Source organism: Anas acuta, chromosome 1 (genome assembly GCF_963932015.1).
Source record: "Anas acuta chromosome 1, bAnaAcu1.1, whole genome shotgun sequence".
Lineage (NCBI taxonomy): Eukaryota > Metazoa > Chordata > Aves > Anseriformes > Anatidae > Anas > Anas acuta.
This window is the reverse complement of record NC_088979.1, coordinates 144,287,500-144,304,838: the sequence shown is the minus strand read 5'-3', so window position 1 is coordinate 144,304,838 and position 17,339 is coordinate 144,287,500. Positions and strand designations below refer to the sequence as shown.

The 17,339-nt window shown below is 38.5% G+C and overlaps 1 protein-coding gene across 2 annotated transcripts in view; it reads left to right on the top strand.

Annotated features, from left to right (window-relative positions):
* The window catches only part of PTN (pleiotrophin), a 76,031-nt gene extending 59,657 nt beyond the window's left edge, over positions 1 to 16,374 (top strand). For both annotated transcript variants that reach the window (XM_068662759.1, XM_068662752.1), the window contains one exon: positions 9,745 to 16,374. In XM_068662759.1, the coding sequence (XP_068518860.1) occupies positions 9,745 to 9,797 (53 nt within the window). In that variant the 3' untranslated portion in view covers positions 9,798 to 16,374. The remainder of the gene's footprint in view (positions 1 to 9,744) is intronic.
* Positions 16,375 to 17,339: the final 965 nt, after the last annotated feature.

Sequence of the window (17,339 nt, the reverse complement as noted above, 5' to 3'; positions counted from 1 at the left end):
TTCTCTGATAACTTTCTCACCCAGATGTATTTAGTTCTCAGTATATCTCCCTTCACAAGTCTTTATCAATTTACAGTGTATCTGATTTGTGAGTTTCTTAATTCTGGCTCAGATCAGCCTTTGACACTTAGGAAAATAATTCCAACTACAGCTGACAAATATTAACACTACTTATGCCACAGTCTTGAATAATTGGGGTTGCACCCAAAGGTCACATTCTCCAGCACACTGTTTTTGAAAGGTTGCTCATTGGAAGGCAAGAGCTGCTGTGGATAGTATTGACTGTAATCTCTTTCCTGTAATGCAGATCAGGTGTGGCATCTGAGAGTCCAGCAAGGTGTCAGTGCAGTTTCCTGTCTTTGGCACAATGTGCATGTTCCTACATTAGGGGAAAGACAATGCACTTTGTGATTTTACTAATTTCCCATTGTTTGATGAGCTTTATTTAAGAGTTAATTCAATATAAATAATCTGTACTACATTGCTTCTTCTATCAAAGAAACTTTACAGACTACAACTATGTTATCCTCCTATCACTCCCTGGAGCTGAGGAAGTGTTTCAAGAAAAGTAATAACTGAAAGTCAGAAAGACTAAATGATTTTCCAGGGTAGTACAGTATCACTGGCAGGTCCAGCTGCTCAGCTAGGAGCTGTTGACCCTTTGCTCCCTGCTCTCACTATTAGGTCTCACTGCTGTTCCCTTTGTCCCAGTCTGCAATTATCAGAATGTGACAATTCACTTCAAGGTGTCTGAACTATGGTCTTCAGCTAGGGTCTTTGATGTTGATGTTATAATCTCAGTGGGTTTATGACAGTGTTTGACATTAACTTGCCATGTGTCTTCTTAAGGGAGCTTGCTGTCAAAGTGTGGAGCTGGGCTTTTGTTAGTGAGTGGTTTATCCCTGTCCTTACTTTGGTGCTAGAAGCAGAATGCAACATGTGGTTTCTGAGCACTGCAGGCGTGATTCCTACCTGCAGAAAGGACATCTTAATAACAGTGCTTTGCTGGGACAGACTGTCTGCACTTTGGCAGAATGACTTGGCTGCTGATGTGTTGCAAGGAGCTGACAATAACGTCTGAATTAATTGCTCACCTGATATTGCAGATATTTGTTACTCAGACAAGCTGGGTGCTGCTCTGACAAAAAGGAAGCACTCATGGCCTACCCCATTTTGCAAGGTGGGTGGTTGGGTTGCTTTTTCTGTGGTGCCCTCCCTCAAATTTCCTCCCTGCAGCAATGAGATGCCTGCTTCTGAAGGGTAGCTGGAGGAGATGTGGGGGAGAAGAAATGACCTGTTAGGACTGTGACTTTGTTTTGTTTGAAAGATGCTGGTGTCTTCTGTTTTGGAATCCCTCTCTTCCTGTACCTCCTTCTGTAGGTTGCAGAACTCCCCGTCTTTAATGTAACTCATTAGTCATGCAGGCACACAGCTAGTGTAATAATTAGTATTACAGGAGGCAGAACAATAGGCTGTGCTCAAACTAATTAGATATAAAAATGAGGGATTTTCTCGTATTAGGAAACAGCTGTTATAGTTAAACAAAACCCTGAAAGGCAAAAAAGGGAGTTTTTTTCTCTTTCCCTGAAGGATGAGGGATGCTTATTCAAGAATGGTCCCTGACACTGACCAGGAGCCTGCAGTGAAATACAGTGATCTGAGCTTTGCGGGGCAGACACTGGCAGTGGATGCCCAGTGGGAACAACATGGTTGGCTGTTATTATTGTTGCTATCATCATGATTATTTGTATTGCATGAGTGCCCAGAGGCCCCAGTTGAAAAAGGGTGCCATTGTACTGAGCACTGCATAAATATTGTGAGTTTTGACATGAATAATTTATACCTTATGGAGCTGAGAAATGTGAAAACCAAGAGGAGAAACAGTGGTCCAGAGGGGTGAGACTGGGTACTAAGTGCTTGATTGTGTTTCCCACTGCTCCTTCATAGTCTTGAGGACATGGCTAGTTATTTCAAGATGAAGTAAAACTCAGTGGGAACTTTAATGTCTGAGACGTGTCTCTGTGACTTGGCTCCCTGTTGCAGTATTATCAGGAAATATGATTTTTCTCATTAATTTAAGTGAGAACAAGAATAAGCCATATATGAAAAATAAAACACAATGTTGGCTAGAGTGTGGACTGGCCTCAAGCTGTTAGTAAGCTGCCAGTGCAACCCTAACCTAATCAAGTTTAGATGTCATTTAATGGAGTTTTTTCTGCTTCCATTTTCTTATGTTTCTTGGAGTCTTTCCACTGTAGTTTCCCTTGAGACTGCTTTTGTACCCTTGAAAAATTAGACTTTTTGGACAAATAATTTGAATGCTTCATCACTTAGTCACATGGTCTGAACTTTTGGGTAGACCTGTGCGGTGTCAAGAGTTGGACTTGATGATCGTTAAGGGTCCCTTCCAACTCAGGATATTCTATGATTCTATGATCAGATACACCATCAATCTGATTCACACAGCCCTGTTTCCAGGAAGCGAGAAATGCTTGTAGGAAAAGGAGAAAGAGAAATATTTTTAAGTTCTTTTTTTTAATTTTCAGTTTCTAGTTGTTCTGCAGCTTTAACAGGTGACTTCAAAAAGAAAAAAGCTGGGAAACTTCATGGGAAAACTAGACCTCCATATTTTCTCACCCCCTAGTTTGTATTTCAAATGCTTTTTAATGTGCTGCTCCAGAAGATGGAAAAACTAGATGTGACAAATGTTCTTGTTTAACCCTTTTGTGCCTGCTGGAGTTTCTTTTGGTTCTTAATGCAGACCGTTTGGGGTGAAAGTTTAAACAGCCCACTATGTGCCAATTTTCTTACATGCTCATTGTCTCACTTTCCTGGCTTGCAACAGCATCCAGCCTCCTTGGCAGTAGTTGCTGCCCCTCAGCCGTGAAAATGCCTGAAGCTGTGGGACTTACTGTGATAAAAGATATGCCATCAGCAAATGTTTACACTCATTACTGTTCCCAGCAGTGAAACAGAGAGAAAGCTCTGTTCCTTCTTTTCTGTCCTTTCCTTTTCTACTTCTCCACTTCCTTTCCTTTCAAGCTTTATTTTTGTCCTTCTTTCTTTCTTTCTCCCTCCATCTCGTTTTCCACATCACCTTCTCTGTAACTGTTCTTCTATCTGTACTTAGTGCAAAAGTTTTGCAGGCAGCTCTTCATTGTGGAGCACTGACCAAAGCAAAGTCTGTGTCCCATGCCCTGAGGGAAGATGGAGAAGATGCCCAGGCTGGGAAGATCCAGAAAGCACAACTAAGAAATGTGCACATCTGGTTTTCAAAAAAGAGCTAAATAAAATTAGGTTTCTATTCACAGTTAACCACAAATAATTGTCTGCTAAACAACTATTTACTGATCTACGTTTGGCATAGAAACTGCCTCAATGTAGCATTTTGCTTCTCTGTGGATGTAGGTAAATGCCAAACTTTAAAGGGATTATTATTACTTTGTTTTAAGCAGTATCCTGTAGACAAGTGAATGTAGACAGTAAGCTCTGAATGTGTCAGTCTACTCCTGCATCTGCCTTACTGGCATTAAGATGGATCTTGTGTACAGCGGGGACAGATAGCTGAAGAGCCAGCTGAGATGGGGTCCTTCTTGTGCTGAGCGCAGCACATGACAAAGAGCAGTAAGAATGTTCATTCCTTGAAGAATAATCAGTGCAAACATGCCAGATATAGATGAAAAGAAGAAGAAAACAGAAGAGCAAAGTTAGCTTCTTCTGGAAAACACTTTCCAATTAACCAGACCGTTTCAGCGGTTTCCAAGTGCAAAACAGACATTGTGTGAAAGGTTTAACTTACTTACTCTTAAGGTTCTAATATATTCAACACATATGAACCACGATAAAATAAAATGAGAAGAACTTTCCTAATTCTTGTCACTGGACAAATAGGACATCTAGCAAAATCAGAAGATGCATAAATCTCTTTTGTTTTTTGTGTGTCTGTGTGTAGGCAGTCTTGATTTATTTATTTTTTTTTCTCACAAATTTCAACAAATTACATCTTTAGAAAAAAAATATCCTGTAATACCTGACTAGTTTGAAGTTAGAATTCTAAACCTAACGACGTTTAAGTCTTACCTTCAGATGACAGGTTCAAATGATGGCTTCTGCCTCAGAGAATTTTAGAACTTCATAGATGGTTTTAGAATAAATTGGATTAATTTTTCCCTGCATTTATTTCTTCCTGCCATACCAATAAGAAAGAAATTAGAGAACCTTTTCCACAAGTGGCTCCTTTGTCCATTTATTTGTCAGATACATTAGTGTTTGTTACAGGCATGAATCTAGCTGTTTCCCCATTGATAACACACACAGCAGAACACCTTCCTAACATATGTTCATCCTTTAGGTTGAATTGGGTGAATGCAGTGTTTAGCTGGGAACAAATTCAAGGCTATCCCAAACAGAAGTTTAGCAAAGTGAGACACAGAACAAAACCTGCTTGGAGAAGAGTGACTGAAGGAGTAGAGAAATCGAGAAACACTTAAGGACAACAAGAGACAGTGATTAAACACAGAGCTTACTTGTGGAGGATATAATCAATTCTAATACATTAATGAAGTAAAAACACATCAAGGTCATTGATTCATTGGAGAGTTGCCTTCTATGGCTTTGTAGCTAGTGGAATATTACTTTTGTTTCCATCCAGTGCAACTGGGTGTTGTTCAAAGAGCTCTTTAATAATTCATTTTGGAACAAAATTGCTATTGCAATATTTTTTTACTTCTTAAACTGATTTGGAATAAATAAATGCTTTATATAAGTACAAGAAACTAGATGACCATAAAAGGCTGTCTTCATGTAGAAATAGAAGAAATAACATATTTAAAGGATATTTCAGAATCAATAGATTTGTTCCGCAATCATGGAAATCACAAGATAGTACTGTTCTTGTTCTTAGAGAGCAGGGTACAGCCTTTTTGGGTGAATATTTTTAACCAAGGAATAAAATATTTTGCTTTGTCAAAATCAAGTCCTCTTTCTTCTATGGAGGCTGGCATTTTACCCATAAAATTCAGAAGTGTCCTGTATCCATTAACTACCACCATAGTAACTAGGTGCTTCAGGAAACTTGCCGCAGTAAGAAGCAGAGAGCTCTTTAGGAAACCTGCCTTCCTCTGTACTGAGTGGAACTGAGCACTGCTTCCTGACAAAACTGTCTTGAACACCTGGTGTTGAAATGCATAGCTCTAACCCTCTGTCAGCACAGCTTTTGCTATTCTGAATGCTTTATTTTTTTTATAGCTTTTGGAGACACTGCTTGACTTTTGCGTATACGAGTTCAGCAATGCCATGAGTGAATTGTTACCTTCTCCTAAACAAATGAAAATAAATACCTGCAAGTCTTCGCTTTTAAAGCTTGTAGTCCATTAAAATGCAGTTACTTCACTTTTGTGCCTTATGCATTAAGAGGGGCTTCAAATCTTACATGGCTTCTGTTTGATGTAATTACTTTCCTTTATTGCTTGCATAGTAAGAATAAGGCTCCAGAATAAAGATGACTATTTAAGGAGAACTGCTGCCATTATAAATTGCATATGAAAAGCTGGGCATATTAAATTAATTTATTTACTTGGTAGGGTCCTCAACTTAAATTCACTGGATTTTTGTTATTGGTAGACAGTATAAGCAGACAGAAGTGTGCCCAGTGCTAATCCACAACTGTGCAGTTTTTAATCCTGTGAATAGTTCTTAGGTTATTCATAGGGTTATTCAGGTTGTTGAATGATTAGAAAATCAAGTGTGTGTACATCAACACAGTTTGCTCTCGCAGGGCTATTTGTACAACGCCACATGGGTGTTTTTATCTCACTGGAAGTGCTCTGGGCTCCGGGGGCGGGGAGCAAGATGTCTGTGCACTGCTTGGATGCTGCTCTCTGCAGGAACGGCAAGGTGTTCTGAGTTAGCTCTTTGCATGTGCCCTGATCCAGGATTCTGGCTTCCTGCTGTGCAAGAGCTCTCACACTGCGGGCTAAGAGGGAAGGGGGAGGGACAGCAGAAAGCATATACTGTAAAACGGGCACAAAAACTGAGGACTGTTTTGCCATCCTCATTAATATTCTGGACCATTCATAGCTCGCTCTCCTCATCTTTTGTTTTGCTGCAAGGATGTACAGGGATGGTAAAGCTAAATATTTCCTTGATGTGAAACAAGCTTGGTGCAGAGTGGAGAAGACATACCCAACTCCTGCTGCTGCTTTCCTCAATGTGGCTGTATGCTGAGGTGGAAGGACAGTTTGGCTGGAGCACTAATGCCTGGTGCGCTCAGAGGAGTAGGCAAAGAGCTACCCATGCCCTTTCCCTCCACTGCACAGCCTACTTACCTCGTGTTGAGAGACAGGGAGAGAAAACGCCCACTCCCAGCTCAGTGCTGACCCTGGTATCAGTGTCCATGGGATAACTAGCTTTGATAAGGCCCTTAATGGATTTGAGTGTAAATATCAAAGTTATTCACTCACCTTTGATAAGGTTTTATATCAAGATGTTCCAGTTTGTGGCCTGTGAACCAGATGTGGCCTCCAGGATAAATCTGTAACAGTTAGGCACCTAGTCCTGCTGAGCAGGTAGGGAAGCGATCCTGCTTTCTGCCTTGTTCCCTCCTTTCTGGGTCCTTAACTCCACTGTGTATATACCTCCAATCAATGTCTGACTCAGTATTGAAAATATGAAGCCACCTAGTTTTAAAGCAGCTAGTGCAATGAGAATTCAGATCAGATTTCAGATTTAAAATTTTGCATGTTCTGGATTTTATCTATTTGGATCATCTCACCATGGTGACTCTAGATATTCTTGGTAGTACCTGTCTGGGCAAATACATTCCCGGTAGCCAACACACAGCTGATGCACAGCTCTGTCTTTGCAAGCATTGCATTAATCAGCTAGGTGAGGTGCAGGAGGCTGCTGTTGCCGCAGGGTGCTTGCTCATGGCAGCATTCTGCTCAAGGTAGCTGCCACTCACCATGTTGCTTCCTTCTGCCTTGAAACTGAGCATCAGCGTGATCAAGCTGCTTTGCTGTGCCAGTGAGATGTGGAAAGCAGCACAGAGGGTTCCCCGTCATAAAAGCTATTTCCAGTGGGCACAGCTTCATGGGTTACTGCAGACTCTGATGGCAGGCTGGGTTCATATTAAGAGGAAATGGCTGAGCTGAAAGACTTACATCCAATCTGTGCTAAGGTGGATTTAATGCAGGTAATCTTCACATATGGAGTAGAAACCTCATATATATATATATATATATATATATATATATATTTGCCACAGCTCTGAGGGTGCATGTGGTTTCATGGAGTAAATGTGCTTTTCATCAATACAGCATACCCATCCAAAAGATTAAGCTCTGGTGGTGTGAGAGGAATTAAATCCCTGGCAGGAGCCTTTTGTTCTCCTGAGGCATGAAGCAGAATCCCTTGTCTGTGTAGGTAGACAGGTTTGGAGGTTTGGATGACATGCAGGTTATCACAAGGTGGCCAATGGGGAGGATTTAGCTTTTTCCCTTTTACTGAGAGGCTAATAGAGGCAAATACAGACACAAGGGGCTCAAGTGCAAATGAATAAATAGTAGGTTGTCTGGTAACTCAAGCCAAGTGCAAGGCAGATAGTTTTTGATGATGGGGATCTGATGTGGCCACACAATGACTCCTGAATAAAAACTTCTCCTGATAATAAGTGACTTCACCCCAAACACGAACTGCACATACTCTTTGGTAGAGTGGTCAGCCCACAGTTACATGTCTGCTTTGCTTTTAGTAAATATAGTTGAAGTCTGCAGAGTGAATTTTTGTTTGTGGTGAGATTGAATAGATATTACAAATTACAGACCAGCAAATTCCATCGCTGGTCTGATTGATAAAATCTTGCTATTTCTGAGTCAAGAAAGGGAGAGAGACCAATAAATACAGAGTTCAGGAGGGTCAGTGATACAGTGGGAAAATGAGAGGAAGAGAAAGACATGAGTAAAAGAGGATAAGAGAGAAGACAGAGAAATAGTGTGTGTGGGGGAAGCTTTAGCTGAAAGCAAATTCTATATTAACTTAATGAAAAATGACATTTTGGAATGACAGTTTGGAAAATAGTTCCAGATACTGTGAATTTCTCTAGGCCACAGGCATACACATACACACACACTGACACGTATAAAAAGACAGAGGAAAAATAGTAGTAATTTAAAAAAAAAAAAAAAGTTTTCACATTTTCAAACTGAAAACAATTGCTTATTGTTTTAAATCATTACCTCTTTCAATGTTTTTTTTTAAAAAAAAAGTTTTTAAGGGAATGAGACTTTAGAACTGATTATGTGGCTAGAAAAATGAAACCAGTAATTTATTTCACATCAATGAAAAGATTATTCAGAATTCTTGTCTTGTTGAAAAAGCTGAAGAAAAAATGTTGCTTTGAAAAATTAATGGATAGGAAAAGCAACAGTCAAAGAAATCAGAGGTCCTAAGTCTACTTTCTCCTGAAGGTACTGTGGCCCTATGCATAGCTGAAGGATGTCAACAAAGCTCCCCTGGCTTTAATCCAAGTAAGCTGGTTTTGCCATAAGTGATGGTTTTTTAACTATATTACCTGAACTGGCCAAAGAAAAAATAATAAAAAAATAATATTTTTGAAGAAAAAGACCACCTTAAGGCCCAAGTGCTCATCTTTTACATTCTCTGTGATATTCATTGTTTAACTTGAGATCCAGAGATTTTTTTTTTTTTTTTTTTTTGTACTTTCTGACAAGGAAGAAATAGAGGCAGTATTCAAAGGAGGGAAGTGCATATCAGTGAAATCTAGGTTAAGGCAAACATGAGTCTACTGCTTACTGTTTTATTTCCAGGCAAGATACTTCACAAAACCTGTTCCTGTCTCTTTTCAGTAACTTTTTTGCTGTATTTCACAGTGGTATCTGTGAGGATTTGTTCGTGCTCCCAGTGAGAGTTATTTCCCCCATTACAAGGTTACATGTGATAAGAATATCTCATCCCCTTAATTCCATATTTAGTTTTTAGGCCCCTCTGTCAGTTTCCTCTACCCATAGAACACACGCTACCTGACACCATGGGGGAATTTACTGCAGACAGTGGTATAATACATATGCTTTCATTTGTAGCTTCACATTGTTCCCTTACTGACCCCAAATTAGTCAGAGCAACACATTCTCCCTCTTCTCATCCCTATCCTATCAGTAATAACTGGATGGACAGACCGTGCTTGAATGACTCCAGGCCAAACCTCAGCTGCCTCTCGAGTGTATGTAGGTGTTTGTCCCAGACAAAAAGGGAACTGTTGGCAATGGAGAAGCTGAAGAAACAAGTGAGCTTTCTCACCATGATCTGGAGTGCTCTCATTTTCAGGGAAAGCCAAAGACAAACAATGAAACAGAAAGGAAGTAAGGGAGGGGAATGTGTGTGGGTAGTGTGTGCAAAGCTTTCTTCCAGCTCTCCGCTGAGCCATGACCCGGTTTCTCCAGGAGCTGCCTGCTGTTTTCTTATTTTTGAAGCAAGTTCCTGAGACAATGCTTTGCATGCCAAACAGGGTCAGCTGCTCAGATAGGAAGGGATCTGAACTGGACGTGCACCCCCTTTCCATCTTTAGGTCCCTGATCGTTCCTTTTATTTTTCTTTTTCCTTCAGTTTCCCCTTCCCCTATTCAGAATAAGGAAACAAAATTAGTTCTTATGTGCATAGAGAAAGTAAGCAGTAATTTCAGGGGTATTGGTTGTTGATATTTTTTTGTGGTTATTGTTATCTTTACAGAATCAAAGAAGAAGAAAAAGGAAGGCAAGAAACAAGAGAAGATGCTGGATTAATGGAGCCAACTTGGGCAATGTGAGAAAGGGACATCAGCAAACACGTTCAGTTAACGGTTTCATTTATAACTAGGCATTTTATTCTAAAATTATTTATAGCTTAATGGTACAATAGAAGAAAATGAGCAAACAGAAAAAAAAAATCATTTTTTTTATTACTTTAGTATTTTTAATGTATAACCCTAACAACAATTTTTAGAGGCCTGTAATAAAGGACTCCAAACTCATTTAGAAAACTGTCTATTATATATAGAACAATGTAGAGGTTTTTTAAAACATTTTTTTTTTCTCAAGTCTCAGTCTTGTAATTACTCCATGCAAGCAGAACCTGAACCTGTGTAAAACCCTGCTGAAGCCAGTGGTGCCCTGTGTGGACATAGGAGTTCGTCTGGATGCGGTTTTATTTAAGATTGGGACCATGTGTCTGAAAGAAAAACAGATTTTGTTTCTTAATTCTTGTTATTTCTGGATAGCTGTGTGAAGTTATTCATTTGGGGAAATGTTAGGGGCATTTTGTTGAGTGCTTGCAGGCAAAGATTTTTCTTCTACATGTGGTGATGCTCCTTCCAAACTGTCACCATCTCTGTGTTAAAACTAGTAACACTCCTCTATCCTTGGCCTTATTTTGGTTGATGACAGTAAAAAAATCTAAAATCTTTTAGTGGTTGGATATAACAGAGTCCTGAATTTTGTAGCAGTGATTTTTCAAATTGCAAAATACTTTTTTTTTTTTTTTTTAAAAAAACACCGTATCAACACTGGTGGATGGTAATATCCACTGTTTTACCTGCAAAAGCAGAAAAATGATTTTTGTTTGTTTATTTTGTGAGAGAGGAGAATATCTTTTTCACAGAAATCTAGTTGAAATTGTTGTGATTCTGCCTGACCCTGCTCCCTTTTGCATTCATAGGAATCTTCCTGTTGATTTTAGCTATAGTTGGTTGAAAAATAGAAAGTATGTCTGCTGGAAAGTGACAGAAACTTTAAAAACTCAGTTTGAAAACTGAGATGGATTATATTTTTTACCAAAAAAGGGACAATTTGTGAGACTTGAAACCAATAGGAATGAAATTAATTTTTATTTCTCTACTAGTAAAACAGAAGGAATATGTCAACATAGTACCTTTTGCTTTCTTCCATTTTTATATAAGCAAAAAGACCTTGGGGAAATCTCAGCCATAATAAAAATAGTTCTGTACTTTATTTATTTATTATTTTTTTTTTAAGAAAACTTGGCAGGGAAAAAAAAAAAAAGAAAACTTACAACCTGCTGTTTTTCAGTTTGATTTTTACCTATCTCAAATGACAATGAGTCCTGACAGAAATGACAAAGTCGAAAAAATATCTGGCAAAGGGTTGTATATCCCCAGGTAAAGGGTTGTCTTACAAACCAAACAACCTTCAGACCAGATATTTTAGAGGAAATATATAGGATTTCAGTGCCCAAATTCTTTTTTAAATCTTTGCTTTTAAATTATAAATCTTAAATTTCAACTCTAAGAAGTAAGCTTCATCATTTATGTAGACTCCAGCCCTGCCTGCTGGTCAACAGGAAATCTCCTGTAGTCTCCCTTGTATTCCTGCAGATACCCGCTGACTTCAGTGAAGCTGCATCATGGTGCATTCATCTATTCATCTGGGTAAATCACTCTGCTCTTTCAGAATTAGCTTGTAGAAATGCAGAGTCGTTTTCCAGACTAACTTCTCACTTCCCTTTTCTAAGCAAAAAATAAAAAAAAGCAGAGCTTGACTTTTGACTTTTTTTTTTTTTTTTTTTTTAACATGAGGACTATGGCCAATCTCAACTTGCAGTGAGGCAAGTCCTTCTGGACATTCCCAAACCCTTTTGAAGCCAGCTAACCAAGGCTGCGCATAGCTCAAGATAGACTAGTCACACAAGTATTTCTCAGACTCCTTGGGTGTGTTTTGCAGTCTTTGTTGATGTCCTTGTTATTTTGACGATACTATTAGACATACCTGAGACAGTGGTGTAATTAAAAATGTCCCAAATGTTGTGGACACGCAATGACCAAACCCAAAAATGCAAGTTGCCATTCATAAAGGCTTTTATTTGGGTGGTTCTGGGTGCTATTTTTTTTTTTCATGGTCTAATCAAATCTGCCAGTGCTTGTGCCTCATATTTAAACTAATGCATTGGTAGATCTGATTGAAAGCAAACAGAGGAAGAAGCTTTCTCACTCACCAAAGGTTTGTCTGTCTACATGCTGCATCAGTTCAGTTCACTTAAAGTGGTTCAGCTTTGAGTGTAGACACTGTTGCACCATTGTCCTACACCAGTTAATCTAGTCCATGTTTCACAGGGAGTTGGCAGGAGTTGGGAATGATGCTGAGACCAACAGTTTGACTCTCCTTTAGGAAACTTTAGATATGACTTCTGATTTCCACCTCTGTGAGTAAAAAGAAAATAAATTCCCCTGATTCCTGTGTTATCTTATGGCCCTTAATAATAACTGCTCATCTGGATTTTTAAAGGAACATTCCTAATAGTTTTTGAAGGAGGCTAGTCAAGATCCCATTGTGGTGGTGGTATAGGTATTCCATGGAGAGAGTTTACAGAAACAAACAAGCAAACCAAATGCCATGTTAGGACCAGCAGAAAGTACAGTGGTCCTGTGAGCAAAGGGTGTGAAATAGAGCACTTCTTTGTACTACTCAGCCACATATGGTTGGATCTATATTGGCATATTGTTAATAATAATTGTATTTGTATATGCCACACTTTACAAACAATGAAGAAAATTTCCAGCAGAAAATGGTCTGTGGGAACTTATTCTATGAAGGCAATGATAAAAGTATTTGATGGTAAAACATCAAGTAAGGTTCAAAAGAAGAGGCGAGTCAATTCAATTCTTTAAGAAGGCACCAGCTACCTAGGAGAACAGGTGTAATTGCTTCACTAGTGACATTATTAAGAAAGAAAGAGGCAAATATCTGAACAAAACCTCTTCCAGCCCTATCTTGCTCAGTTTCTACCAGAGTTATTATGAATTTTCTCCTTATTTGTTTTCTAATCCTCTATCCTTCACCCTCTGGAAGGCAAGCTTATGAGACAGGGCTGTGGGGTTGGCTACTTCAGATGAGATATGTGTTCTGCCCTCCTCATCCATAAGGCACTAGCTGAACTGACGGAAACTCATTTCAGGAATGTCCCACTCACAAAGTGATTTCCATTCTCATTTGCTACAGCTATAGTATGGTATGAGGAGATGATAAAAATCCCCTAAATTACAGCCTTTTTCTAGAAGATCTAAATGCTCAGAAAAGAAAGTAGTGAGTTGCTGAACATTATCTAAGGATGAATCTGCATCCACATCCTGGAATCCAGCAAGATTAGATTGAGGGGGATTTGGATTTAGCTCCATTTCCTTCTTCTGAGTAGACTGAACCATGCTTCCAAGCAATTAGACCTGTCTATATCTTGATTTAAATCAGTACTTGAGGACTGGGGGATTTTCTCACTTTGATATGTCGCCTGACAGAAGTGCCCATATTGGAAGAGAATCGTTGCCTGTTAGCCTGGCATATTTAAGAGATTATGAAGCGCAGGAAGACTATAGCATAAGGTACGTATTATGGTTCTAGAAAGGGAAAGCAAACTTATCAGTTCTTATCTTCTAATTCCATAACAACATTCTGAACTGTATAATTTTTTCAAAGATAGAAGTTTTCAAAAGGGAGAAATTTTCAAAACGGATATATTTTTTTTTCAATAAGGAGAAATAAAAGTGTAATAATTATAAATACATACCAACAGGCCATGTAGGGCCCATGTCAAGAAGAGACATGTACTAGGTAAGGAACATTTTATGTAAACTTCTTTCACTTGCTTCTTTGAGTAGAGAAGGCAGGATTACCGAGTGGCACATTTGTTTTTATGCTTTACTTGGTTTGTGCCTTAATGCAAACTGGGCAATAGTGGAATGTTACTGAAAATACAGAAGAGTTCCCACTCCATCCTCAAAAGAATTTGTCCACCAGGAGGCAACCTGGCTTTCTTTCAGACTGGGAATCTTTTTTTTTTTTTTTTTTGAATTTATGAATATATTTTCTGAACTCAGATGCTGCTGAAATTGGCCAGCAACTACATTAGCAATGTAACCCTTCCACATTTCTAAAGCAAAATATTGTTCAGGTACACCATTCTGATATGACACAATATCCTTTGTCACATCCCCCAGATTCTTACGGTAAGGGGAAACAGTATATGAACGAGGGTAGGCATGTCTTATGCAATCTTTTTGAACTCTATAGGACAGCATCTTCTCTGAACTTTTGTGTTCTTCCTCTAGGGGGACAGACTATACCTGTTGTCTGCTTTACTACTCACATCTAATTTTGATAGTGTTTGTAGTTTTTTCCATCGATTTTGCTAAGGCAATCTACCTCCCGCCCAAACTTCTGCATACATTTTTGATCCTTCTCATGCTAGGAGGGTATATTCTCCACTACTTGCTGGCTTGTAAAACAGCCTCAGCAAGCCCCTACTATTAGGTACCTTTTATTGTGTCCTTCTAACATTAAAAATAAATGACAGAATGTAACTTGTTCATCAGAAGACAACAATGGACAAAGAAATGTAAGAATAAGCTATTGATTCTCTGGGTTCAGTCAGAGGTGGCTTGCTGGTAAAACCTCTGTCATAGCTCAACCTGGGTGAGGCTTCCTAGAGAAAAGAAATGAGTCCTATATGATGGAAGAGTAGACAGTAATGAAAGAATAGCTACCCTCAAACAGAAGAACCCCTTAGCCAGATAAACAGAGCAAGACGTTGCGTCCTCTCCCACTGAATTCTCTTTACCTTCAGGTTAAAGGGAAGAGACAAGGCACATAGAGCTTCAAAAATAGTGAGAATTGTATGAGCGAAGTAGGGCATGGAAAGACCCTGTTCCTCCCCATGGGTGACTGAACTTGGAGAAGGTCTAGATAGTGCTGTTAATAGTAGCAGAAAATTTCATGTGCTTTTGAAATCAAAGTAAATGGTAAAGGCTAATCATTCTCCTAGTGTTCCTCTTCTGTGTCTCTTCAAAAATGGCAGTCTGCCTTGAGGCCCCATCACTCTGACCTGAGCAGAAGTGAGATATGTCAAGGAAAACATGGGACCTCAGCTATATTTCCTAGGTCCCTGTTGGCTGAAAAATCAGTAGTTATCTAAAAACACAACAAAACTGAAATCATGGGTCCAATATATGGTTTTACAGATGACACAAAACAGAGGCTCTCCAAGTGTGCCCATTTTGGAAAGTCATTCAAAGTTAAAGACTGTACAAAAGCTTCAGCTTGAATTCTGGGATATACAGCTAGGAAAATGGATAGCCTCTTCTGGACTGTCTTATCCTAGCCAACTTCATTTAATTAATTACACTGTTTGAATTCCCTCATCATAATCAGCCTGGCAACGTGACACTAACTTCTCTCAATGGGTGAGTCATTATGCTTCCCATGTTATAATTATGTGGCACATCTAGGTTTTTACACCTGAAGAAAATGCCTCGAGTAGTCCAGAGACTCTTGTGGTTGCTGAGGGGATTTGTAGCAGATGCAGGCTAAGAACTGCTGGTGCTGTGAGCTTGGAACCGCCTCATCAGCTTGTCACAATCAGATACAGCAGCTCTCTAAATATACATGCATACATACTGCATATATTTATATATATATGTCCATATATGGAAAAGCAAAGCTATTAAAAAAAAGGTACCCATAGCTCAAAAGGTCTCTCACAAGTCATGCTGACGTATTTTAAAGCTAAAGAAGTGAAAAAGCTTTTGGCCTGTGTTATTATTATTGTTATTATTTTAATACAAGGGTAGTATATAGGCTGAAGAGCCATTTATCTTCCCTCCTCAATTTAAGGATATTAAGGAATTTAAGGATGGCTGTGTTGAAGGAAAATGCAAAACACACACCAATGAAATGGCCAATAAGACATAGTATAAAGGTGACATTCTTTTCTGTCACACCAAGTACATGGAAGGGCTTTATTCAAAGTGTTGAAGTGGAAGAACTGATTGGGTTAAGTAGAAACCCAGACAGAAAAAGGCTTCTTCTCTGCAAAGAAAAAGTGAGGAAAAGTAAAAAATGAAACAAAACAAAAACAGACAACAAAACAACAACAATGACAACAAAGCAACATAAAGAGGAATTCTCTTGACACTTGTAGTTTAGGTGTTAAAGAAAAGAAGAAATGGAAGTCAAAATAACATTAAAGCCTGAATATTGTGTTCAATGGATTTCTAATTCTGTATATATCTATTAAACCAGTGCTATATAGTATCTTTTCATGGGTTACATTCTTTACCCTGTTCAATTTCCGTTTTATTTTCAGTTTGTATATTGATTTTGTAAGCTAGTAGTCTGTTACCTTTTCATTTTTTTAAACTTGTATGAAAGCCATATATCCATATTGTAGAATGAAAGCATTAATCCTGTAATATCCTTCAATGTTTCTCTTAGCTCTGTGGGATTGTGAGAGGCTCTAGCGAATGTATATGTTTACCAATTGTATCAACATAATTTACTTGCTCTTAGATAAAGAATTAAATAAACTAATACACAGAAATGTGGTGTCATCATTTGGTTGTCGCAACTGTAGAAGACTTCTGAATTTCCTTTAATTAATTCCTAATATTATTAGTGGTCTGCCTCTGCTGTACTAATTTCCTGTCAGCTATAAGTGTTGCATGTCACAGAAATATTTATCTTTGTAAATTCAGAAAGAGTAGGAAGAGTAAGAATCTGTAGGAAGTAATCTACCAGAAATGGTTGTAGCAGAAAATGGCTCTTTGATTTGGGAATGCCGAAAACTGTCTGCCCCGAATTTGCCAAACTTGTCATTCATATAAGGGAGTTTGTTTTAGTATCTGGTGTAATTGACACAGTGGTGGCCTTAAGGAGTCTGTATAAGAAGTCTGGAATTATTATTATTACTATTTTTAATTATTCTGTCAGATAAGCAACAGTTAAACCTTATTCCCAGCCATGTCATGCTTAGCTGTTTCACTTTAACAGTGACTTTAATGAGTGTGTGTTTGGTGACAGATGATTAAGTCTCATGAATAGAGCAAAGATGTTAAATTGCATTAATGGACTACTCTGAATGAGGAGGAAATTCAGGTAATGTTCATTGTACGTCATTTCTTCTCCTTTCTTTTTGTCCCTTCATTATACTTTTTTTTTTCCCCTAAATCTGCTTTCCTTTCCAAAGCTCTTCCTGCTTTTGTTTCTGTGCCCGACTATTAGTTAAAATTTTAGAAAAAAAAATTACTACAAGCCATTCCATGACTCACTGCCAAAAGAGGGAGATGCTCCATACCAGTTAAAAGACAAGGAGATTATACAGTTTTCTGAAATTCTTTGGAAGAAAGTGGACTACTATAAATCATGAAAAACAACAGTGCATTCTTCAAATCATCAACGGACTCAACAACCTAATTTTTCTTTGTAAATGAAACCCAAGTGCTTACTAGTGCTTAATTACAAAAGAAAAGTCTTAATTCCTGTTTTATATGCTACTTACCTCTTTAG